The sequence below is a fragment of the Ranitomeya imitator genome, chromosome 1 (genome assembly GCF_032444005.1).
Source record: "Ranitomeya imitator isolate aRanImi1 chromosome 1, aRanImi1.pri, whole genome shotgun sequence".
Lineage (NCBI taxonomy): Eukaryota > Metazoa > Chordata > Amphibia > Anura > Dendrobatidae > Ranitomeya > Ranitomeya imitator.
Window position 1 is genome coordinate 942,329,826 of NC_091282.1, and position 22,986 is coordinate 942,352,811.

At 50.0% G+C, this 22,986-nt stretch overlaps 1 protein-coding gene across 5 annotated transcripts in view; it reads right to left on the minus strand.

Annotated features, from left to right (window-relative positions):
• Positions 1-22,986, minus strand: part of EMCN (endomucin) — a 285,813-nt gene that overhangs the window by 35,173 nt on the left and 227,654 nt on the right. For all 5 annotated transcript variants that reach the window (XM_069743637.1, XM_069743634.1, XM_069743636.1 and 2 more), the window contains one exon: positions 20,950-21,039. In XM_069743637.1, coding sequence (XP_069599738.1) covers positions 20,950-21,039 — 90 coding nt within the window. The remainder of the gene's footprint in view (positions 1-20,949; positions 21,040-22,986) is intronic.

Genomic DNA, 22,986 nt, shown 5'->3' on the forward strand with positions numbered 1-22,986 from the left:
TGGAAGAAGAGGCAGTGTGCAGTGATGCCCAAAAGCTTTATCTCTCCGACTCTGAAGAGGCAGGTGGGCCAGTGCCTCCGGTGACCACAGCGCAGTACGCATCTGATGATGAAACTCAGGTGCCGCTTTCTGATGCGTACTGTGCTGCCGAGACTACCCAGGAGGAGCAGTTGGTGGCAGAGGGTAGTGGAGATGATGAGGTCCTTGACCCATCGTGGCGTGAGGAACAGAAAGGTGGTGGGAGCAGCTCTGAGGAAGAGCTTCCCCTTACGGGCCAAAGAGGGAGAGGGAGGGGGAAGACTGCGGAGCCTGTAGCCTCCACTTTGGCACCCGTTAGGAGCCTGTCTCTTTCCAAAGCCAAAAAGGGCGCTCCCAAGACTTGCAGTGCCTGGTCCTTTTTTGACACAGTTGCAGATGACATTTGTTTTGTCAAATGCAAGCTGTGTCATCAGAAAGTAAAAAGAGGTAAAAGTGTCAGCAACCTCAATACCACAAATATGTGGAAACATGTGTGGAACAGGCACGCGGTGGAGTTACAGAAACACAGTGAAGACGTAGGCCAACCAACAGCGGCAGCTACCACCTCTTCATCTCGTGTTGCCTCTTCCTCCACTGTTGTCCAGAGACCTAGTGTAATTCCACCCACAGCACCACCTTCCCAGTCATCCTCACACTCCCAGTCTACTCTACAGCCATCGGTAGTCCAGGCATGGGAGAAAAGGCGGGCATTCTCGGCCAACCACCCCCGAGCACAGGCTCTGAATGCAGGCATTGCCAAACTGTTGTCCCTGGAAATGCTCTCGTTCAGGCTGGTGGAGACTGACAGCTTCCGTGACTTGATGGCATTGGCAGTCCCACAGTACAAGGTGCCCAGCCACTTTTACTTCAGCAGGCAGGCTGTCCCTGCCCTGCACAGGCATGTTGAGGCAAACATAAAACATGCGCTACTGAACGCCGTCAGTAGCAAGGTCCACCTCACCACCGATGCGTGGACCAGTCAGCATGGACAGGGGCGATATGTTTCCCTCACTGCCCATTGGGTTAATGTTGTTGAGCCAGGTACAGATCGTGCGAGTGGCGCAGGACGTGTCCTGCCCACTCCAAGGATTGCAGGAATCCAGTCTGTACGCATCGACTCCTCCTCTTACACCAGTTCCTCTGATTCCTCTCTGCAGGATCCATCACAGTCCACCTCCACATGGACCCGTGAACGTTTACCTATGACCGACATGAGCACAGCCGTGGCCAAACGTCAGCAGGCCGTCTTGAAACTAGTTTCATTGGGGCATCGAAGCCACACAGCGCAGGAGCTCTGGAATGCCATCAAGCAGGAGAGCGATGTGTGGTTACTGCCAGCGAATCTCCAGCCAGGCATGGTAGTGTGTGACAATGGCCGAAATCTGGTGGCAGCTTTGGCCCTTGGCAACCTCACTCACATCCCATGTCTGGCACATGTGCTCAATTTGGTTGTGCAGAGTTTTCTGAGGGACTATCCAGATCTTGATGCCCTGCTGCACAAGGTCCGCCTAGAGTGTGCTCACTTGCGGCGTTCCAGCTTGGCCAGATCCCGCATTGCTGCTCTGCAGCGCCGATTCCGCCTTCCGGAACACCGCATCATATGTGACCTACCTACCCAGTGGAATTCCACGTTACATATGTTGGAGCGGTTGTGTGAGCAGCAGCAAGCAGTTATGGAGTACCAGCTGCATCAGGCGCAAAGAAGTCGCAGTCAGCGCCGATCAGACTTCACAACCACAGAGTGGGCCACTATGAAGGACGTCTGCCAGGTTTTGCGTCCTTTTGATTATTCCACGCGGATGGCAAGTGCAGATGATGCACTAGTCAGCATGACTGTCCCCCTTATCTGCCTGCTTCAGCAAACTTTGCAAGGGTTAAGGGATGATGTGGTGGAAGAGGTGGAGGATGAGGAGTCACCTTTTCCATCAGCTTCTGGAGAGTCAGCGCCACGTGGTTCCTCACAAAGGGGTACGCAGGGGCCAATTTGTGAGGAGGATGAGGAGGAGTCAATGGAGGAGGAAGAGCTCCGTCCAGAGGAGGGAGCGACACAATTGTCCAGTGGTCAGTGTGTACAGCGAGGGTGGGGTGATGACGAGCGGGCCAGTTGGCACTCTGCAGCACATGGTGGATTTCATGCTGCAGTGCCTGAGAAACGACCGCCGCATCGACCACATTCTCAACATGCCTGATTATTGGGTGTTCACCCTCCTCGATCCTCGCTACTGGGACAACGTCCAAAACCTCATCCCTGCGTTGACCCGGGAGCGTAAATTGCGGGAGTACCACGACACACTGGTGAATTCCATCATCTTCTCCTGTCCAACTGAGACGAGTGCTGCTAGTGCTTTACAAAGCAGCTCAGTGCGTCGAGGCAGTGGGGGAGGCTCTGCCCAAAGAGGGAGCAGAAGCAGTGCCTCTGCCCAAGGCAAGCCCAGTATGGCACAACTCTGGCACACTTTTGTGTGCCCGCCCCAAATGTCTACACCATCACCGGCGGCTCCAGTCAGCAGGAGGCAACGGTTCCGTCAGATGGTGACAGACTACATGGCTTGCCCTCTTACTGTACTCCCAGACGGCTCTTCCCCGTTCAAGTTTTGGGTCTCTAAGCTGGATACATGGCCAGAGCTAAGCCAGTATGCATTGGAGGTGCTGGCTTGCCCTGCGGCTAGTGTCTTATCGGAACGTGTCTTTAGTGCCGCAGGTGGTGTACTAACAGACCGTCGCATGCGACTATCCTCCGATAACGTTGACCGGCTTACTTTCCTGAAAATGAACCAGGCCTGGATCTCGCAGGAATTTGCCACTCCTCTGCCTGATTAAGTAATTGGGTGTCATCCAGGTCTCCTGCTGTGTTCATCTTTCTACCACCTGAACTGCTATTCCTGGGCTCCAACACCTCCAGTTGCGGCTCAGAAGTGCAGGCTGCACAGTAAAAACATACGACCCAGTGTTATTGGGTTTCAGTAACGTCAGCTGATCCCCAGCTGTGTAGCCAGCAATGTGTCCTGCGACCGCCACGCTGGCACAACAACCTAAATGTAAGGGAACCTGTCCCCCCCCCCCCGTCGTTTGTTACTGAAAGAGCCATCTTGTGCAGCAGTAATGCTGCACAAGGAAAAGGTAGCTCTTTTTTTTTAGCTCTTTGCACACGCAGAACTTAACACTTATAAAATGTGTTCACTGATACCGTTATACCGTCCCGGAGCTGGGACTTTCCTTCGTAATGTGACGCAGCACAGCCGTCATTCCTACCCCCTTGGTGCCATGCGCTGCCTCCTCAGCGTTGTTTTAAGCTGTCACGGAGCCTGCGCTGTTCTGTTATCCCTTGGGCATGCCCTATTTGCGCTGCCTGTCTTCTGACATAATTTGGTGTCAGGCTGGCTGCGCCTGTGCGGCCGCGCTGCCCGAGATCCCGCCTCGCAGTGTCTTCTGATTGAGTCACACTGCGGGCCTGGGATCCATGGGCATGCGCAGTGCATATCTTCCCCTCGGGCTCTCGCTCATTTCCCTCCGCCTTCTTTAGACTGTGTGCCGTCAGCTGATCCCTAGCATGCCACGGCCGTGACACCGCACAGTCTGAAGAAGAGGGAAGGAGGGGAGTGAGAGTCGAGGTTATGCACTGTGCATGCCCATGGTTCCAAGGCCCGCAGTGGGATTACGTTAGACGAGACTGCGAGGTGGGATCTGGAGCAGCGTGGACGCACAGGCACTGACAGCCTGACACCAAATTATGTCAGAAGACAGGCAGCGCTAATTGGGCATGGCCAAGGGCTAACAGAACAGCGTAGGCTCCGTGACAGCTTAAAACAACGCTGAGGAGGCAGCGCACGGCATCAAGGGGATAGGAATGACAGCTGTGCTGTGTCCCATTACGAAGGAAATTCGCACCTCCGGAACAGTTTAACGGTATAAAGGGACACATTTTTAGTGTTTACTTCGGTGTTTGCAAGGAGCATAATTAAAAGAGCAACCTTTTCCTTTTGCATCCTTAGTGCTGCACAAGATGGCTCTTTCAGCTACAAACGTCTTGGGGGGGGGGTTAAAGGTTTCCTTTCAACTTGCTCCAATCAGGCTTCAGCCTACACTCTGTTCCTCTGCTCCTCCTGCTGTCCCTGGGCTCTAACACCGCCAGTTGGTGCCTGGAAGTGCTGTGTGCACAGTCAACAGTCGCTCCTCTGTTATTGGGGTTCAGTAACGTCAGCTGATCCCCAGCTGTGTGTGCGGCAATACCTCCAATCTGCTCCTCCTGCTGTCCCTGGGCTCTAACACCGCCAGTTGGTGCCTGGAAGTGCTGTGTGCACAGTCAACAGTCGCTCCTCTGTTATTGGGGTTCAGTAACGTCAGCTGATCCCCAGCTGTGTGTGCGGCAATACCTCCAATCTGCTCCTCCTGCTGTCCCTGGGCTCTAACACCGCCAGTTGGTGCCTGGAAGTGCTGTGTGCACAGTCAACAGTCGCTCCTCTGTTATTGGGGTTCAGTAACGTCAGCTGATCCCCAGCTGTGTGTGCGGCAATACCTCCAATCTGCTCCTCCTGCTGTCCCTGGGCTCTAACACCGCCAGTTGGTGCCTGGAAGTGCTGTGTGCACAGTCAACAGTCGCTCCTCTGTTATTGGGGTTCAGTAACGTCAGCTGATCCCCAGCTGTGTATCCGGCAACGTGTCATGCGACCGCCACGCTGGCACAACTAAAATGTAAGGGGACCTGTCCCCCCCCCCCCTAGGCGTTTGTTACTGAAAGAGCCACCATGTGCAGCACTAATACTGCACAAGGGAAAGGTCGCTCTTGAAATTATGCTCCTTGCAAACGCTGAACTACACACTCATGTAATGTGTCCCCTCACACCGTCCAACCGTCCCGGAGGTGGGACTTTCCTTTGTAATGTGACGCAGCACAGCCGTCATTGCTACCCCCTTGGCACCGTGCGCTGCCTCCTTAGCGTTGTTTGATTCCGTCATGGACCCTGCGCTGTTATGTTATCCCTTGGCCATGCACAGTTTGCGCTGCCCGTCCTCTGACATCATTTGTTGTCGTCCTGGCTGCGCCTGTGCGTCCACGCTGCCCGAAATCCCACCTCGCAGTGTCGTCTAATGTGATCCCACAGTGGGCCTGGTATCCATGGCCATGCGCAGTGCATATACTAGCCTCTCACTCCCCTTCTTCACGCTTCTTCAGACTAGGCGGCGTCAGCTGATCCCTAATAGCATGCCACGGCCGTGACGCCGCACAGTCTGAAGAAGCAGGAAGGAGGTGAGTGAGAGGCGATGATATGCACTGCGCATGCCCATGGATCCCTGGCCCGCAGTGGGACTACATTAGATGACACTGCAAGGTTGGATCTCGGGCAGCTTGGACGCACAGGCACTGCCAGCCTGACACCTACATGATGTCAGAAGACGGGCACCGCTAACTGTGCATGGCCAAGGGATAACATTACAGCGCGGGCTCCGTGACAGAACCAAACAACGTTGAGGAGGTGGCGCCCGGCACCAAGGGGGTTGGAATGACGGCTGTGCTGTGTCACATTACAAAGGAAAGTCCCACTTCCGGGATGGTTTGACGGTGTGAGGGGACACATTATATGAGTGTGTACTTCAGCGTTTGCAAGGAGCATAATTTTCGGAGCCACCATTTTCCATGTGCAGTATTACTGCTGTACAAGATGGCTCTTTCAGCAACAAATGCCTGGGGGGGGGGGTTAAAGGTTCCCTTTCAACTTGCTCCACTGCAGGCTTCGGCCTACACTCTGCTCCTCTTTGATTCCCTGGGTTTCAACACTGTCAGTTGCCAACTGGAAGTGTTGTCTACACAGAAAAAACACTAGGTGATGTGTCAGTGGGGTTCAGCACCGCCAGCTGTTCCCCTGCTGTGTAGTCGGCAACGTGTCCAGCACAAGCCTCGCTGGCACAACAGAACAAAAGCTGCCACCAGTGCAGGCTTCGGCCTACACTCTGCTCCTCTCCTCCTCCTGCTGACCCTGGGCTCAAACACCGCTAGTTTTTGCCCGGAAGTGCTAGCTGCACAGAGAAAAACACCAGCCAATGTGTTAGTGGGGTTCAGCAACGCCAGCTGTTCCCCTGCTGTGTAGCCGGCAACGTGACCTGCAAACGCCACGCAGGCACATGAACTGAAATTAAAGGGAACCTGGCCCCACCCCCCCAGGTGTTTCTATGTATAACAGCCACCTAGTACAGCAGTACTGCTGCATTTGTACAAGGTGGCTGACTTTTTCTCCTTGCCCACGTGGAACTCAACACGTACAAAATGTGTCTCATTGAGACCATTCCACTGTCCCTGAGGTGTGACTTTCCTTTCTAATGATACGCAGCACCCCCCTTGGTAGCGTTTCCCGTCTTTTGTCATCATGGTTAGCTGGCTGCGCCTGTGCATCCGCCCTGCTAGAAACAACGCCCCTCGTTGTCATATTTATTTTGTCAGCGAGGGTGTGGTTTATGGGCACGAGCAGTGCATATGTTCGCCTGTCTTAACTCATCTCCTTCCGCCTTCTTCAGACTGTGCGGCCTCCTGGCCGTGGTAGGCGATAAGGGATCAGCTGAGGCCGCCCAGTCTGGAGCAGGTGTAAGGACATGTGTAAGCAGCAAACCTATTTACTGCACAAGGCCACGAATCCCAGCCACGCAGTGTGATTTTTTGAAAACACACTGTGGGTCTGGGATTCATGTCCATCGCTAACCGCAACGGCCGAAATGAAATGAGGTCAGAAGACAGGAAGCGCTCACAGCGCATGGCCAAGGGATCACAATAGCGCAGACTCCTGTACAGCAAATAACAACGCTCAGGAATCTGCGCCCAGTACCTAGGTGCAAATTTTGACACCTGTGCTGCGTCTCCTTAAAAAGACAAGTCACGCCTCCACAACTGTTTGACAGTATAATGGGCTAAATAGTGTACGTGTTTTAGTCAGCGTGTGCAAGGAGCAAAACAAATAGAGCAACCTTTTACTTGTGCAGCATTAATGCTGCACAAGGTGTGGCTCTTGTACCTTGCAACACCTGAGGGGGGTTAAAAGTAACCTTTGAAATTGGTTCAACTAGGCTTCGGCCTACACTCTGCTCCTCTCCTGCTGACCCTGGGCTCAAACACCGCTAGTTTTTGCCCGGAACTGCTAGCTGCACAGAGAAAAACACCAGTCAATGTGTTAGTGAGGTTCAGCACCGCCAGCTGTTCCCCTGCTGTGTAGCCGGCATCGTGTCCAGCACAAGCCACGCTGGCACAACTGACCAAAAGCTGCCACCAGTGCAGGCTTCGGCCTACACATTGCTCCTCTCCTCCTCCTGCTGACCCTGGGCTCTAACACCGCCAGTTTTTGCCCGGACATGCGAGCTGCACAGAGAAAAACACCAGTCAATGTGTCAGTGGGGTTCAGCACCGCCAGCTGTTCCCCTGCTGTGTAGCTTGCAACGTGACCTGCACGCAGGCACATGAACTGAAATTGAAGGGAGCCTGCCCCCCACCCCCAGGTGTTTCTATGTAAAACAGCCACCTTGTACAGCAGTACTGCTGCATTTGTACAAGGTGGCTGACTTTTTCTCCTTGCCCACGTGGAACTCAACATGTACAAAATGTGTCTCATTGAGACCATTCCACTGTCCCTGAGGTGTGACTTTCCTTTCTAATGATACGCAGCACCACCCTTGTTAGCGCTGCCCGTCTTTTGACATCATTGGTTAGCTGGCTGCGCCTGTGCGTCTGCCCTGCTCGAAACAACGCCCCTCGGTGTCTTATTTTTTTGAACAGCGAGGGTGTGATTGATGGGCATGTGCAGTGCATATGTTTGCCTGTGTTCACTCATCTCCTTCCGCCTTCTTCAGACTGGGTGTCCTCATGGCCGCGGCAGGCGATAAGGGATCAGATGAGGCCGCCCAGTCTGAAGCAGGTGTAAGGACATGTGTGAGCGTCAAACATATTTACTGAACAAGGCCACGAATCCCAGCCACGCAGTGTGATTTTTTGAAAACACACTGTGGGTCTGGGATTCATGTCCATCGCTAACCGTAACGGCCGACATTAAATGAGGTCAGAAGACAGGAAGCGCTCACAGCGCATGGCCAAGGGATCCCAATAGCGCAGACTCCTGTACAGCAAATAACAACGCTCAGGAATCTGCGCACAGCAGCTAGGTGTAAATTTTGACACCTGTGCTGCATCTCCTTAAAAAGACTAGTAGTCACGCCTCCACTACTGTTTGACAGTATAATGGGCTAAATAGTGTACGTGTTTTATTCAGCGTGTGCAAGGAGCAAAATTAAATAGAGCAACCTTTGACTTGTGCATCATTAATGCTGTTCAAGGTGTGGCTCTTGTACCTTGCAACACCTGAGGGGGGGGTTAAAGGTAACCTTTGAAATTGGTTCAACTAGGCTTCGGCCTACACTCTGCTCCTCTACTCCTCCTGCTGACCCTGGGCTCAAACAACGCCAGTTTCTGCCCGGACATGCTAGCTGCACAGAGAAAAACACCAGCCAAAGTGTTAGTGGGGTTCAGCACCGCCAGCTGTTCCCCTGCTGTGTAGTCGGCATCGTGTCCAGCACAAGCCACGCTGGCACAACTGACCAAAAGCTGCCACCAGTGCAGGCTTCGGCCTACATTTTGCTCCTCTCCTCCTCCTGCTGACCCTGGGCTCAAACAACGCCAGTTTCTGCCCGGACATGCTAGCTGCACAGAGAAAAACACCAGTCAATGTGTTAGTGGGGTTCAGCACCGCCAGCTGTTCCCCTGCTGTGTAGTCGGCATCGTGTCCAGCACAAGCCACGCTGGCACAACTGACCAAAAGCTGCCACCAGTGCAGGCTTCGGCCTACACTTTGCTCCTCTCCTCCTCCTGCTGACCCTGGGCTCAAACAACGCCAGTTTCTGCCCGGACATGCTAGCTGCACAGAGAAAAACACCAGCCAATGTGTTAGTGGGGTTCAGCACCGCCAGCTGTTCCCCTGCTGTGTAGCTGGCAACGTGTCCTGCAAACGCCACGCAGGCACATGAACTGAAATTGAAGGGAGCCTGCCCCCCACCCCCCCAGGTGTTTCTATGTATAACAGCCACCTTGTACAGCAGTACTGCTGCATTTGTACAAGGTGGCTGACTTTTTCTCCTTGCACACGTGGAACTCAACAAGTACAAAATGTGTCTCATTACAGACCATTACAATGTCCCTGAGGTGTGACTTTCCTTTTTAATGACACGCAGCACCCCCATTTTTAGCGCTGCCCGTCTCCTGACATCATTGGTTGGCTGGCTGTGCCTGTGCGTCCCCCCTGCTCGACACAACGCCCCCCGTTGTCTCATATATTTTGACTGCGAGGGTGTGATTGATGGGCACGAGCAGTGCATATGTTCCCCTGTCTTCACTCCCCTCCTTCCGCCTTCTTCTGACTGTGCGGCCTCATGGCCGCGGCATGCGATAAGGGATCAGCTGAGGCCGCCCAGTCTGAAGCAGGTGTAAGGACATGTGTGAGCGGCGAACATATTTACTGCACAAGGCCACGAATCCCAGCACCGCAGTGTGACTTTAGGAAAAGCCACTGTGGGTCGGGGATTTATGGCCATCGTTAACCGCACCCGCCAACATGAAATGAGGTCATGAGACGGCCTGCACTAACAGGGTATTGCCAAGGGATAACACAAGAGCGCAGTTTCCTGTACTGCAAATAACAACGGTAAGGAATCTGCGCACAGCACCTAGGTGTAAATTTGTACACCTGTGCTGCGTCTCCTTAAAAAGACTAGTAGACTAGTCACGCCTCCACTACTGTTTGACAGTATAATGGGCTAAATAGTGTACGTGTTTAATTCAGCGTGTGCAAGGAGCAAAATTAAATAGAGCAACCTTTGACTTGTGCATCATTAATGCTGTTCAAGGTGTGGCTCTTGTACCTTGCAACACCTGAGGGGGGGGTTAAAGGTAACCTTTGAAATTGGTTCAACTAGGCTTCGGCCTACACTCTGCTCCTCTACTCCTCCTGCTGACCCTGGGCTCAAACACCGCTAGTTTTTGCCCGGAACTGCTAGCTGCACAGAGAAAAACACCAGTCAATGTGTTAGTGGGGTTCAGCAACGCCAGCTGTTCCCCTGCTGTGTAGTCGGCAACGTGTCCAGCACAAGCCACGCTGGCACAACAGAACAAAAGCTGCCACCAGTGCAGGCTTCGGCCTACACTTTGCTCCTCTCCTCCTCCTGCTGACCCTGGGCTCAAACAACGCCAGTTTCTGCCCGGACATGCTAGCTGCACAGAGAAAAACACCAGCCAATGTGTTAGTGGGGTTCAGCACCGCCAGCTGTTCCCCTGCTGTGTAGTCGGCATCGTGTCCAGCACAAGCCACGCTGGCACAACTGAACAAAAGCTGCCACCAGTGCAGGCTTCGGCCTACACTTTGCTCCTCTCCTCCTCCTGCTGACCCTGGGCTCAAACAACGCCAGTTTCTGCCCGGACATGCTAGCTGCACAGAGAAAAACACCAGCCAATGTGTTAGTGGGGTTCAGCACCGCCAGCTGTTCCCCTGCTGTGTAGCTGGCAACGTGTCCTGCAAACGCCACGCAGGCACATGAACTGAAATTGAAGGGAGCCTGCCCCCCACCCCCAGGTGTTTCTATGTATAACAGCCACCTTGTACAGCAGTACTGCTGCATTTGTACAAGGTGGCTGACTTTTTCTCCTTGCCCATGTTTAATTAAACACGTACTAAATGTGTCTCATTGAGACCATTCCACTGTCCCTGAGGTGTGACTTTCCTTTCTAATGATACGCAGCACCACCCTTGTTAGCGCTGCCCGTCTTTTGACATCATTGGTTAGCTGGCTGCGCCTGTGCGTCTGCCCTGCTCGAAACAACGCCCCTCGGTGTCTTATTTTTTTGGACAGCGAGGGTGTGATTGATGGGCATGTGCAGTGCATATGTTTGCCTGTGTTCACTCATCTCCTTCCGCCTTCTTCAGACTGGGTGGTCTCATGGCCGCGGCATGCGATAAGGGATCAGATGAGGCCGCCCAGTCTGAAGCAGGTGTAAGGACATGTGTGAGCGGCAAACATATTTACTGCACAAGGCCACGAATCCCAGCCACGCAGTGTGATTTTTTGAAAACACACTGTGGGTCTGGGATTCATGTCCATCGCTAACCGCAACGGCCGACATGAAATGAGGTCAGAAGACAGGAAGCGCTCACAGCGCATGGCCAAGGGATAACAAGAGCGCAGACTCCTGTACAGCAAATAACAACGCTCAGGAAGCTGCGCCCATGCACCAAGGTGTTATTTTCGACACCTGTGCTGCTTTTCTTTAAAAAGAAAAGTCACGCCTCCACTACTGTTTTACAGTAGAATGGGCTAAATAGTGTACGTGTTTTATTCAGCGTGTGCAAGGAGAAAAATTAAGAGAGCAACCTTTTACTTGTGCAGCATTAATGCTGCACAAGGTGTGGCTCTTGTACCTTGCAACACCTGAGGGGGGGTTAAAGGTTACCTTTGAAATTGGTTCAACTAGGCTTCTGCCTACACTCTGCTCCTCTCCTCCTCCTGCTGACCCTGGGCTATAACACCGCCAGTTGTAGCCTGGAAGTGCTAGGTGCACAGAGAAAAACACCCGCCAATGTGTTAGTGGGGTTCAGCACCGCCAGCTGGTTCCAGGCCGAGCCTTTGGCTTAGGTGCCTCCTCCTGGGTATCCGAGTTCCGCCAACGTCAGGCGGTCCTTGGTAGTGCTTTTAAGCGCGGGCACCTACAGCTTAGTAACCGGGTTCCAGCACCGCCAGCTGGTCCTCGGTCGTGCCATTGGCTCTTGCACACTGGGGCAACGCATCTGGGTTCCAACACTGCCAGCTGGTTCTCGGCAGTGTTTTTGTCACAGGTACTCCCTCGTGCCAAACCTGGTTTCAGCACCGTCAGCTGTTTCCGGGGTGTGTCAAACTCGCTGAGACGCCTATGTTTGCCCCGTCGTGTTGCAGTCGGGTTAGCCAACTCCAGGGTGCCTCCAGTTTAGGAGCTTCCTATGTGGGCTGCGTGAACTGGTAGTCAAGGCTGGTTCTGTAGTGCCAGTAGGCCCAGCTCCCCCTGTAGGACTGTTGGGGTTCGGTAACTGCGGCTGCCTCGCGGCCTAGCTGTTCTCTCCTCTCCTGTGGGCCTTGTGGTCCACCACCTGGTTCCAGCACCGTCAGCTGGTTCCGGGCCGAGCCTTTGGCTTAGGTGCCTCCTCCTGGGTATCCGAGTTCTGCCAACGTCAGGCGGTCCTTGGTAGTGCTTTTAAGCGCGGGCACCTACAGCTTAGTAACCGTGTTCCAGCACCGTCAGCTGGTCCTCGGTCGTGCCATTGGCTCTTGCACACTGGGGCAACGCATCTGGGTTCCGGCACCGCCAGCTGGTTCTCGGCAGTGTTTTTGTCACAGGTACTCCCTCGTGCCAAACCTGGTTTCAGCACCGTCAGCTGTTTCCGGGGTGTGTCAAACTCGCTGAGACGCCTATGTTTGCCCCGTCGTGTTGCAGTCGGGTTAGCCAACTCCAGGGTGCCTCCAGTTTAGGAGCTTCCTATGTGGGCTGCGTGAACTGGTAGTCAAGGCTGGTTCTGTAGTGCCAGTAGGCCCAGCTCCCCCTGTAGGACTGTTGGGGTTCGGTAACTGCGGCTGCCTCGCAGCCTAGCTGTTCTCTTCTCTCCTGTGGGCCTTGGGGTCCACCACCTGGTTCCAGCACCGTCAGCTGGTTCCGGGCCGAGCCTTTGGCTTAGGTGCCTCCTCCTGGGTATCCGAGTTCCGCCAACGTCAGGCGGTCCTTGGTAGTGCTTTTAAGCGCGGGCACCTACAGCTTAGTAACCGTGTTCCAGCACCGTCAGCTGGTCCTCGGTCGTGCCATTGGCTCTTGCACAATGGGGCAACGCATCTGGGTTCCAGCACCGCCAGCTGGTTCTCGGCAGTGTTCTTGACACAGGTACTCCCTCGTGCCAAGCCTGGTTTCAGCACCGCCAGCTGTTTCCGGGTTGTGTCAAGCTCACTGAGACGCCTATGCTTGCCCCATCGTGGTGCGGTCGGGTTAGCCAACTCCAGGGTGCCTCCAGTTTAGGAGCTTCCTATGTGGGCTGCGTGAACTGGCAGTCAAGGCTGGTTCTGTAGTGCCAGTAGGCCCAGCTCCCCCTGTAGGACTGTTGGGGTTCGGTAACTGCGGCTGCCTCGCGGCCTAGCTGTTCTCTCCTCTCCTGTGGGCCTTCGGGTCCACCACCTGGTTCCAGCACCGTCAGCTGGTTCCAGGCCGAGCCTTTGGCTTAGGTGCCTCCTCCTGGGTATCCGAGTTCCGCCAACGTCAGGCGGTCCTTGGTAGTGCTTTTAAGCGCAGGCACCTACAGCTTAGTAAACGGGTTCCAGCACCGCCAGCTGGTCCTCGGTCGTGCCATTGGCTCTTGCACACTGGGGCAACGCATCTGGGTTCCAGCACCGCCAGCTGGTTCTCAGCAGTGTTCTTGACACAGGTACTCCCTCGTGCCAAGCCTGGTTTCAGCACCGCCAGCTGTTTCCGGGTTGTGTCAAGCTCACTGAGACGCCTATGCTTGCCCCGTCGTGGTGCGGTCGGGTTAGCCAACTCCAGGGTGCCTCCAGTTTAGGAGCTTCCTATGTGGGCTGCGTGAACTGGCAGTCAAGGCTGGTTCTGTAGTGCCAGTAGGCCCAGCTCCCCCTGTAGGACTGTTGGGGTTCGGTAACTGCGGCTGCCTCGCGGCCTAGCTGTTCTCTCCTCTCCTGTGGACCTTCAGGTCCACCACCTGGTTCCAGCACCGTCAGCTGGTTCCAGGCCGAGCCTTTGGCTTAGGTGCCTCCTCCTGGGTATCCGAGTTCCGCCAACGTCAGGCGGTCCTTGGTAGTGCTTTTAAGCGCGGGCACCTACAGCTTAGTAACCGGGTTCCAGCACCGCCAGCTGGTCCTCGGTCGTGCCATTGGCTCTTGCACACTGGGGCAACGCATCTGGGTTCCAGCACCGCCAGCTGGTTCTCGGCAGTGTTCTTGACACAGGTACTCCCTCGTGCCAAGCCTGGTTTCAGCACCGCCAGCTGTTTCCGGGTTGTGTCAAGCTCACTGAGACGCCTATGCTTGCCCCGTCGTGGTGCGGTCGGGTTAGCCAACTCCAGGGTGCCTCCAGTTTAGGAGCTTCCTATGTGGGCTGCGTGAACTGGTAGTCAAGGCTGGTTCTGTAGTGCCAGTAGGCCCAGCTCCCCCTGTAGGACTGTTGGGGTTGGGTAACTGCGGCTGCCTCGCGGCCTAGCTGTTCTCTCCTCTCCTGTGGACCTTCAGGTCCACCACCTGGTTCCAGCACCGTCAGCTGGTTCTCGGCAGTGTCTTTTGCTCTTGTACCTTCTGCTCCCCATCCTGGTTCCAGTACCGTCAGCTGGTTCCGGGCAGAGCCTTTGGCTTAGGTGCCTCCTTCTGGGTATCCAAGTTCCACCAACGTCAGGTGGTCCTTGGTAGTGCTTTCGGGCACGGGTACCTCCTGCTTAGTAACCGGGTTCCAGTAACGTCAGCTGGTCCTCGGTAGTTCCATTGGCTCTTGGACCTTCGGCTACCCATCCGGGTTCCAGTACCGTCAGCTGGTTCTCGGCAGTGTCTTTTGCTCTTGTACCTTCTGCTCCCCATCCTGGTTCCAGTACCGTCAGTTGGTTCCGGGCAGAGCCTTTGGCTTAGGTGCCTCCTTCTGGGTATCTGAGTTCCGCCAACGTCAGGCGGTCCTTGGTAGTGCTTTTTAGCACGGGTACCTCCTGCTTAGTAACCGGGTTCCAGTAACGTCAGCTGGTCCTCGGTAGTTCCATAGGCTCTTGAACCTTCGGGTAGCCATCCGAGTTCCAGTTCCATCAGCTGGTTCTTGGCATTTTCTCAGCCTTCTTGTACCTTCTGCTACATTTCCAAGTTAAAGACCCTAAAGTCGACGACCCGGAAGACCACCCCGATGACGACGACGACGACCCGGAAGACCACCTCGATGACGACGACGACGGCGGAGACGACGACGGCTGAGACGACGATGGCGGAGATGACGACACTGGAGACGACGACCCTGGAGACGACGACATGGAAGACCGAGAAGCAGAAGAACAAGAGGCTGCAGAACAAAGAGCAGAAGAACATTAAGCATAAGACTTAATATCAGAGCAAAAGATATTATCTAAATTATATGCAGAAGAAGACTAAGCAGTGTATGGGGGTGAGTCCGTTCCTCCTCGTGGTGCCCCTGGATAAAGCCTGATGCTGCAGGCCAAACTGAACGCGGACAAATGTAACTTTTGTGACTGGCAGAACGGAAGGTGTAATCTTCCAACTTTTATAGATAACAACTACGGGAATGCCTGTCACAAATGAGAATATGATGAAGAAGTAGAATAGGAAGAATAATAACAGTGGAATAAAAAGAATATGTAGAATAGGAAGAATAATAATAGTTGAATAAAATGAATATGAAGAATGTAATAAAAAAAAAAAATAGGTAGAAGATGAAGAAGAAGATGAATAAGGTGAAGAAGAAGTTGATGTCAAAGATGCTGATGATGATGAAGATGAAAGTGTGGGAAAAGTAAAAAAAAAAAGAAGGGGAAGGGCGTGGAATAGTGAAACATCAATATCTGACAAAATAAAAAAAAATTTACATACTCAATATCTTTTTCACTCCGAACATCTTAAAAAAAAAAAAAAACATGCTATTCTATTTGATTGGGCTAAACCTCATTGCCTTTAATGTCTCCGCCACCTCCCACAATACATCCTACATTATTCTTAGTTGTTTTCCTTGATGTAGAATGAACCTACAAGGAAAGAAAGGGTTTATTTTAATTCCGATATTTTGGTCCCATTGACTTGCATTGGGATTGGGTATCGGTATCGGCGATATCCGATATTTTTTGAATATCGGCCGATCCCAACCGATACCGATACTTTCCGATATCGGAAGGTATCGCTCAACACTAGTAGAAACATATGCACCACTTTTGTATTTATCATCCACTCCTGGTTTTGGCTTACAAATACTGATGTAAAATACTGACCAAATACTGCTAGTGTGACGGCAGCCTAATACATAATCCTATAAATACAATCATTTATAAAATCACAAGGGTTATGGTAGTACATGATGAGACAACACATGGTACACTCTGGTAATGAGGTAGTTTTAATTCATTAAACAGTATATTCTTTATTATATAAATAATATTATGTCTTTAAATCACACAAGTAAAAACTTCAGAGGATATTCCCATTAAAAATGTTTTAACCCCTTCTTGACATGCGCCGTACTTGCACGGCGCTGCTGTTTCCGGTCACCGTGCTGCATCGCGCGGTGATCGGGTGAGGATTGCTGCTGTTTCTGACAGCAGACCATCCCGGCACGTCACCACGTGGGGCTTATCCACCCCCCCGCGTCGGTGATTGCTGTGATTGGCTGGTGAACTCTCACCAGCCAATCACAGCAAAGCTGACAATAAAGTTGTTAAATTAAAAAAAAGCATGTGACAGGCTGCGATCGGTGCTCTGTGGCATAGCACCAATCACAGCCGTCACAGTAGGTGGGGTGATCACCACATCACCTCACCTGATTAACCCCTATGGCGCTGATTGGCTGAACAATAGCTTCTAGCCAATAGCGTCAGAGGGGTAATTTAAAATAGTGATCACCGCCCTGCAAGCCATCTTTACCTCAGATTTGGTGTGCAGAGCGGTGGTCTAAGCCCCTCTGTGTCACCTGAGAGAAGGAATCCATTGGTGGCCAGTGTGATCAACCTGCCCTCCTGTGCTGTGTGCTGCTCTTCTGCAATCTGCTCTCTGCTGCCACCTGTCTGCTGTTTGACTCCTATGATCACAGCAGCAGAAGCAGCAACTCCCCCACCCCTTTCCCATCCCCCCATCCCTGTTCCAGTACCCCCCTCCCCCTTGCATCTTTAATGTATTCCATAAATCCCTATTAAAGGAGTATGTCCCTTTTGCATTGTCTCCCTCATCCCCGCCACCTCCGCTTTCAGTAGACGGTGGCATGGAATATGAGGCTGAGAGGGTTGTGGATTCTCTGAGGGTCCATAATTCCCTCCAATACCTCATCCATTGGAGAGGATATGTACCAGAGGAGAGATTCTGGGTGCCTGCTTCAGATGTGAAGGCCGATCAATTAGTCAGGGCCTTCCATCTAAAATTTTCTAGAAGAGAGAGTATTGTCACGGTTCCACTCCTCAGTGTGTCTGGGATGCAGTTACTAACAGCTCGGCCATTCAATACGGTACAAGGCTGTGCTGAAGTTGTCAGTACTTTGACAGCTCAACTATCCAATCTGTGACTTGGAGGCGTCAGCTGTCTCCAAATGTTCACTATCAGAGGTGATTGCCATGCCTAATTAACTGAGCTGCTTCTCCCAGACTTCTGCCAGACATACATTCGACAAGTGAGGTTTGTGCTCCCTGTGCCTTGAGATTTGTTTGATCATTTGCTGCCTGACCTTGGACTTTGTTCTGACCATCTGACTGTTTAGCCCCTTCTGCTGTGATCCGTTATCCTCCTGGTATTCTGAACTCGGAACATTACCTAACCACGCTTTTGTCTCTTCCTTCTGTTTATGACATACTCTCCTGGCTTCTGACCTTGGACTCCTTGACCATTCTGACTCACGGCTTGGCCATGAGAAGTGACTAGCATCACATTTGCCATTTCTGGGTGGCTGAGGGCTATTTTTAGGTGGGGGCCAATATCCATGGCTCCTTACAAGCCTGAGAATGCCAGCACCCAGCTGTCTGCTTTAGCTTGGCTGGTTGTCAAAAATGGGAAGGACCCCACGCCGTGTTTTAAATTATTTATTTAAATAATTTAAAAAAATAGCGTGGGGACCCCTCTATTCTTGATAATCAACCTTGAAAATGCTCATAGCTGAGAGTTTCAACCCCCAGCAATAAGCTTTGCCTGGCTGGTTATCAAAAATACCGGGGATCCCCCAACATTTGTTAGCCCCATTCACCCCAAAGCCCGTTTTTACCTTCTTGACCAGGTTAATTTTTACAATTCTGACCACTGTCACTTTATGAAATCATAACCCTGGAAATCTTCAATAGATCCCACTGATTCTGAGGCTGTTTTCTCATGTACTTTATGATAGTGGTAACATTTATTTGATATGACTTGTGTTTATTTGTGAAAAAAATGAAATTTGCCAAAAAATTAGAAAATTTCACAATTTTCATACTTTTAATTTTTATGCCCTGAAATCAGAGAGTCATATCGCACAAAATAGTTAATAAATAACATTTCCGACATCTCTACTTTACATCAGCACAATTTGTGAAACATATTTTTTTTGGTATGGTGTTATAATGGTTAAAAGTTTCTCATTTTTTAAATGAAAAGAAAATATGCAAATCCATTTTTTTAGTGACTACCTCACATTTGAAGTCTCTTTGAGGGGCCTATATGACAGAAAATACTCAAAAGTGGCACCATTCTAAAATCTGCACCCCTCAAGGTACTCAAAACCACATTCAAGACATTTATTAAATCTTCAGGTATTTCACAGGAATGTGGAAGGAAAAAGTAAACATTTACTTTTCTTTCACAAATATTTTTCTTTAGACCTCATTTTTTTACTTTTGCAAGGGTAAGGCCATGTTCACACAGTGCGTTTTTTACTGCGGAACCGCAGCGGTTTTGCCGCTGCGGTTCCGCAGCTGTTTTCCATGCAGGGTACATAACAATGTAACCTTATGGAAAACAGTCACTGCTGTGCACATGATCCGGAATTTCGTTTAAAAAGCCGCGCAGAATAGCTGCGGCAAAAAAGAAGGAGCATGTCACTTCTTTTTCCTGAACCGCAGCGGTTCTGCACCCATAGACCTCCATTGTGAGGTCAAAACCGCAGTAAAACCCGCAGATCAAAAATATATCTGCGGGTTTTACTGCGATTTGATGTGCAGAACCGCTGCAGCAGGAAGTGCGGGGGAGCGGGCGGAAGTGCGTGGGTGGAGTGTGGCTGCCCCCCCGTGCTCCGATCCCGCCCCCCGTGCTCCGATGCCCCCCCCATGCTCCGATGCCCCCCCCCAGTGCTCCGATGCCCCCCGTGCCCTAATCTCCCCCCCTTATACTTACCCGGCGTCCCGGTGTCGGTCCGGCCGTCTTCTCCCTGGGCGCCGCCATCTTGCAAAATGGCGGGCGCATGCGCAGTGCGCCCGCCGAATCTGCCGGCCGGCAGATTCGCTCCAAAGTGCATTTTGATCACTGAGATATAACCTATCTCAGTGATCAAAATAAAAAAATAGTAAATGACACCCCCCCCCCCACTTTGTCACCCCCATTGGTAGGGACAATAAAAAAATTAAGAATTTTTTTTTTTTTCACTAAGGTTAGAATAGGGGTAGGGGTAGGGTTAGGGTTAGGGGTAGGGTTAGGGGTAGGGTTAGGGTTAGGGTTAGAAAACTGCATTAAAAAAAGGATCAAAAAACGCATCAAAAAACGCATCATAAAAGGACAAAAAAGGACCAAAAAAAGGACCTGCGTTTTCTGCCAAGAGCTGCAGTTTTTTAAAAAAACAGTCCTGAAAAAAAAAGGATGGAAATCCTGAATGTGTGAACATACCCTAACAGGAGAAAATGGACCATACAGTTTGTTGTGCTACTGTTTGGAGCACAGCATGGCTTGGAAGGGAAGGAGCGCATTTGACTTTTTGAATGCAAAATTTGCTGAAATGTGTCACGATTTGAGAGCCCCTGATGTGCCCAAACAGTGGAACCCCACCACAAATGACACTATTTTGGAAAATAGACCCATTTGGTCTACCCTTTTCATTTATAACGTTAAGCCGTGAAAATAAAAAAATCACATTTTTTCCACAAAAATCTTTTTTAGCTACAAATTTTGAATTTTCACAAGGGCAAAAGGAGAAAATGGATTCGAAATTTTGTTGTGCAATTTATGCTAAATGAATTGATAACCCATGTGTGAGGCACAGTGCAAAGCTCAGAAGGGAAGTAGCGCCATATTACAGTGCACATTTTGCTGCACTTGTGTGAGAGTGCCATGTTACATTGGCAGAGCCCCTGAGGTGCCAGAACAGCAGAACCCCCGATAAGTGACCCAATTTCACCAACTAAACCTCTCAATGAATTCATCTAGGGGTGCAGTGATTATTTTGACAGCATAGGTGTGTCACGCACTTTAATACCACTGGGCAGTGAAGAAAAAATAATTTCCTTTTTTTATCACCAAGATTGTGTGTTAGCCTCAAATTTTACATTTTCATACTGGAAAATGGCTAAAAATGGCACATGAATTTGTCCCACAATTTCTACTGAATGTGACAATACCCCAAATGTGGATGCACAATACAGCTTAGCCATGCAGAGAGACTCGGGAGGGACATAGTGCTATTTGCCGTCGTTTTGACGTGCCTGCCAAATGCCAGAAAATGCAACTTGTTGCGTTCGGCGGGCACGTCAAAATGACGCACGCAAACGCATCTGCATACAACGCATGTCCCTGCGTACCCAATGCTAAAGATAGGTACGCAGGATGCATGCGGAAGTAGGCGGAGCTTAAGGATTGTGAACTTAGCCTAAATTCACTAAAACACCAGAGAAAGAAGAAAATTATTAAGTAATTCCCCCATGTATTGAGGAAATTTTTAAAGTTTTAAAATGAGGTTATCTAAATATGTGCCTAATGTTTGGCATTTTTATTTCCTAGCTTTAATAATTAATGTTCTTAGGCCACGTATTTCCTCCATTATATTTTAATTCTGCTCTCAAAGTAAAAATGTTGACACCTTTTGAAAACACAACTATGAATCTTAATTAATGTCAGGTATATTTGGGTAGTTATCTTGAGTAGGTGTTTCCAAATCATTAAATGCATGAAGCCAATTATTTAATGTTCAAATCTACAGTATACATCCATTTTTTAAGCTAAAAGTTTTAGACAATTTTCACAGATTGTTCTCACCTGGGGTTTTTTTCTGGCACATCTTGAACAGAAATATTAAGACAACAAAAACAACTGCAGCAAGTACACAACCTATTCCGATAATAATTCCTGCAAGAAAAAAATGGTAAAGGTTATTTTATACTAAATTCCTAGCTAATATAACTACCCTTGACATAACTCTTAATGCATGTTTTGTCTGTGAGGTGTACTTGTACTGTATTTTATGTTTAATATGGATCTTGGCAAAGTATAACTTTTGGAATTTACCATATTTGTCGGACTATAAGATGCACCCCAAATTTTCAGAATGAAAATAGGGAAAAAAATGTAATTCATCAAATGGAAGTCTGTCTTAGGCCATCACACTAAACGAATGAAGAATCAGTCCGAGTCTCCCTGCCGAGTCGCATGAGTGTAATGTGAGTGTCATGCGAGTACAATCCGATTTTTCCCACCTAGCATCTGATTTACATCCGAGTGCAGTGCGATTGCTATCTGATTGCAATGTGATTTTGACATGAGCTTTTACATACAGCAATTCACTATGTCAGTTACACATCGTTTTTCAATATATAGATGTCAGTGACACACACACATATATGTGTATATTTATTACATAGATTCATCTGCCGTGTACTGTAAAATCACTGCAGGAGCCGACAGGATAGAAGAGATGGATTACATACAGTAAATACATATAGAATAGGTAGATATATAGATGTCAGTGACAAATAAAATTAGTACAGTGTGTGTGCAGCTTACTGTACATGTATTTAATTAATAAAAGATTATTTTAAAGAAAAAAATGGTGTGGGCTCCCATTTAATTTTGTTAACCAGCAGAGGGAAAGCTGATGGCTAGGGGCCAATGTTTATAGCCTGGAAATGGGGTAATACCCATGGAGCTTCCCAGGCTATTTTATCAGCTCACAGCTGTATTAGCCCTTACTGGCTATTAAAATGAGGGACCCTCCCAAAAAATGACATGGGGTCCCCCTATAATTAATAACTAGCAAAGGCTATGCAGACAGCTGCGGGCTGATATTAATAGCCTAGGAAAGGGCCATGGATACGGCCCCCTCAGGCTAAATCCATCAGCTTTCAGCCACCCCAGAAAAGGTACATCTCTAAGATGCGCCAATTCTGGCACTTAGCCTCACTCTTCCCACTTGCCCTGTAGCAGTGGCAAGTGGGGTGATAGTTGGGGGGTTGATGTCGCCTTTGTATTGTCAGGTGACATCAAGCCCTGAGGTTAGTAATGGAGAGGTGTCAATAAAAGGCCCCCATTACTAACCCCGTTGTCACATTGTATGTAAACACAGGCACATATAAAAAAAAAGTCCTTTACTTGAAAGAATGACATGTAAAAACTAAATCATAAATTTGGGGGGTTTTATCACCATTTTCCCAGACTCCTAACGTTTTCAGCCAATGTTTTTATTGATGCTATTTTGGGATAGATATGAAGTTTTGATTGCTTGTTACAGCATTTTTTGTGAAAATGCAGAGACCATAAAAAAAACTAATGTTGGCATTGTTTTATTTTTTCTTTAACGTTGTTTCCCAAATTGGGTTAATTATTTTTATATTTTGATAGATTGGCCTTTTTTGAATGTGTGTGCTTTTAAAAATTTGTTCTTTATCTTTATTTTCTAATGGGGGGAAATGGGGGAGATTTGAATTTTTATTTTTTTATTTTCATGTTGTTTAAAACATTTTTTTTCACTTTTCTCTGTTCTGAAAGCTGAAGGTACGATTGTCTGATCTCTTTTGCTATATACAGCAATGTAATAGCATTGCTGTATATAGCAGAAATCATGGTCTCCTTAGAAGCCCGGCTACAAGCAGTATTTAAATGACAAGCATGGATGTCTTCAACAGACCCCCACCTGTCATACTAACCCATCGGCAACCTGTGATAATGTCTCGGGCGCACATGTTAAACGCCACTGTCAGACATTGACAGTGGCATTTAATATTTAACAGGTTAACAATTGCAGGAGGAGCTTTCCTACACTCACGATTGTTATAGAAAGGTCCTGGCTGTAACACGCAA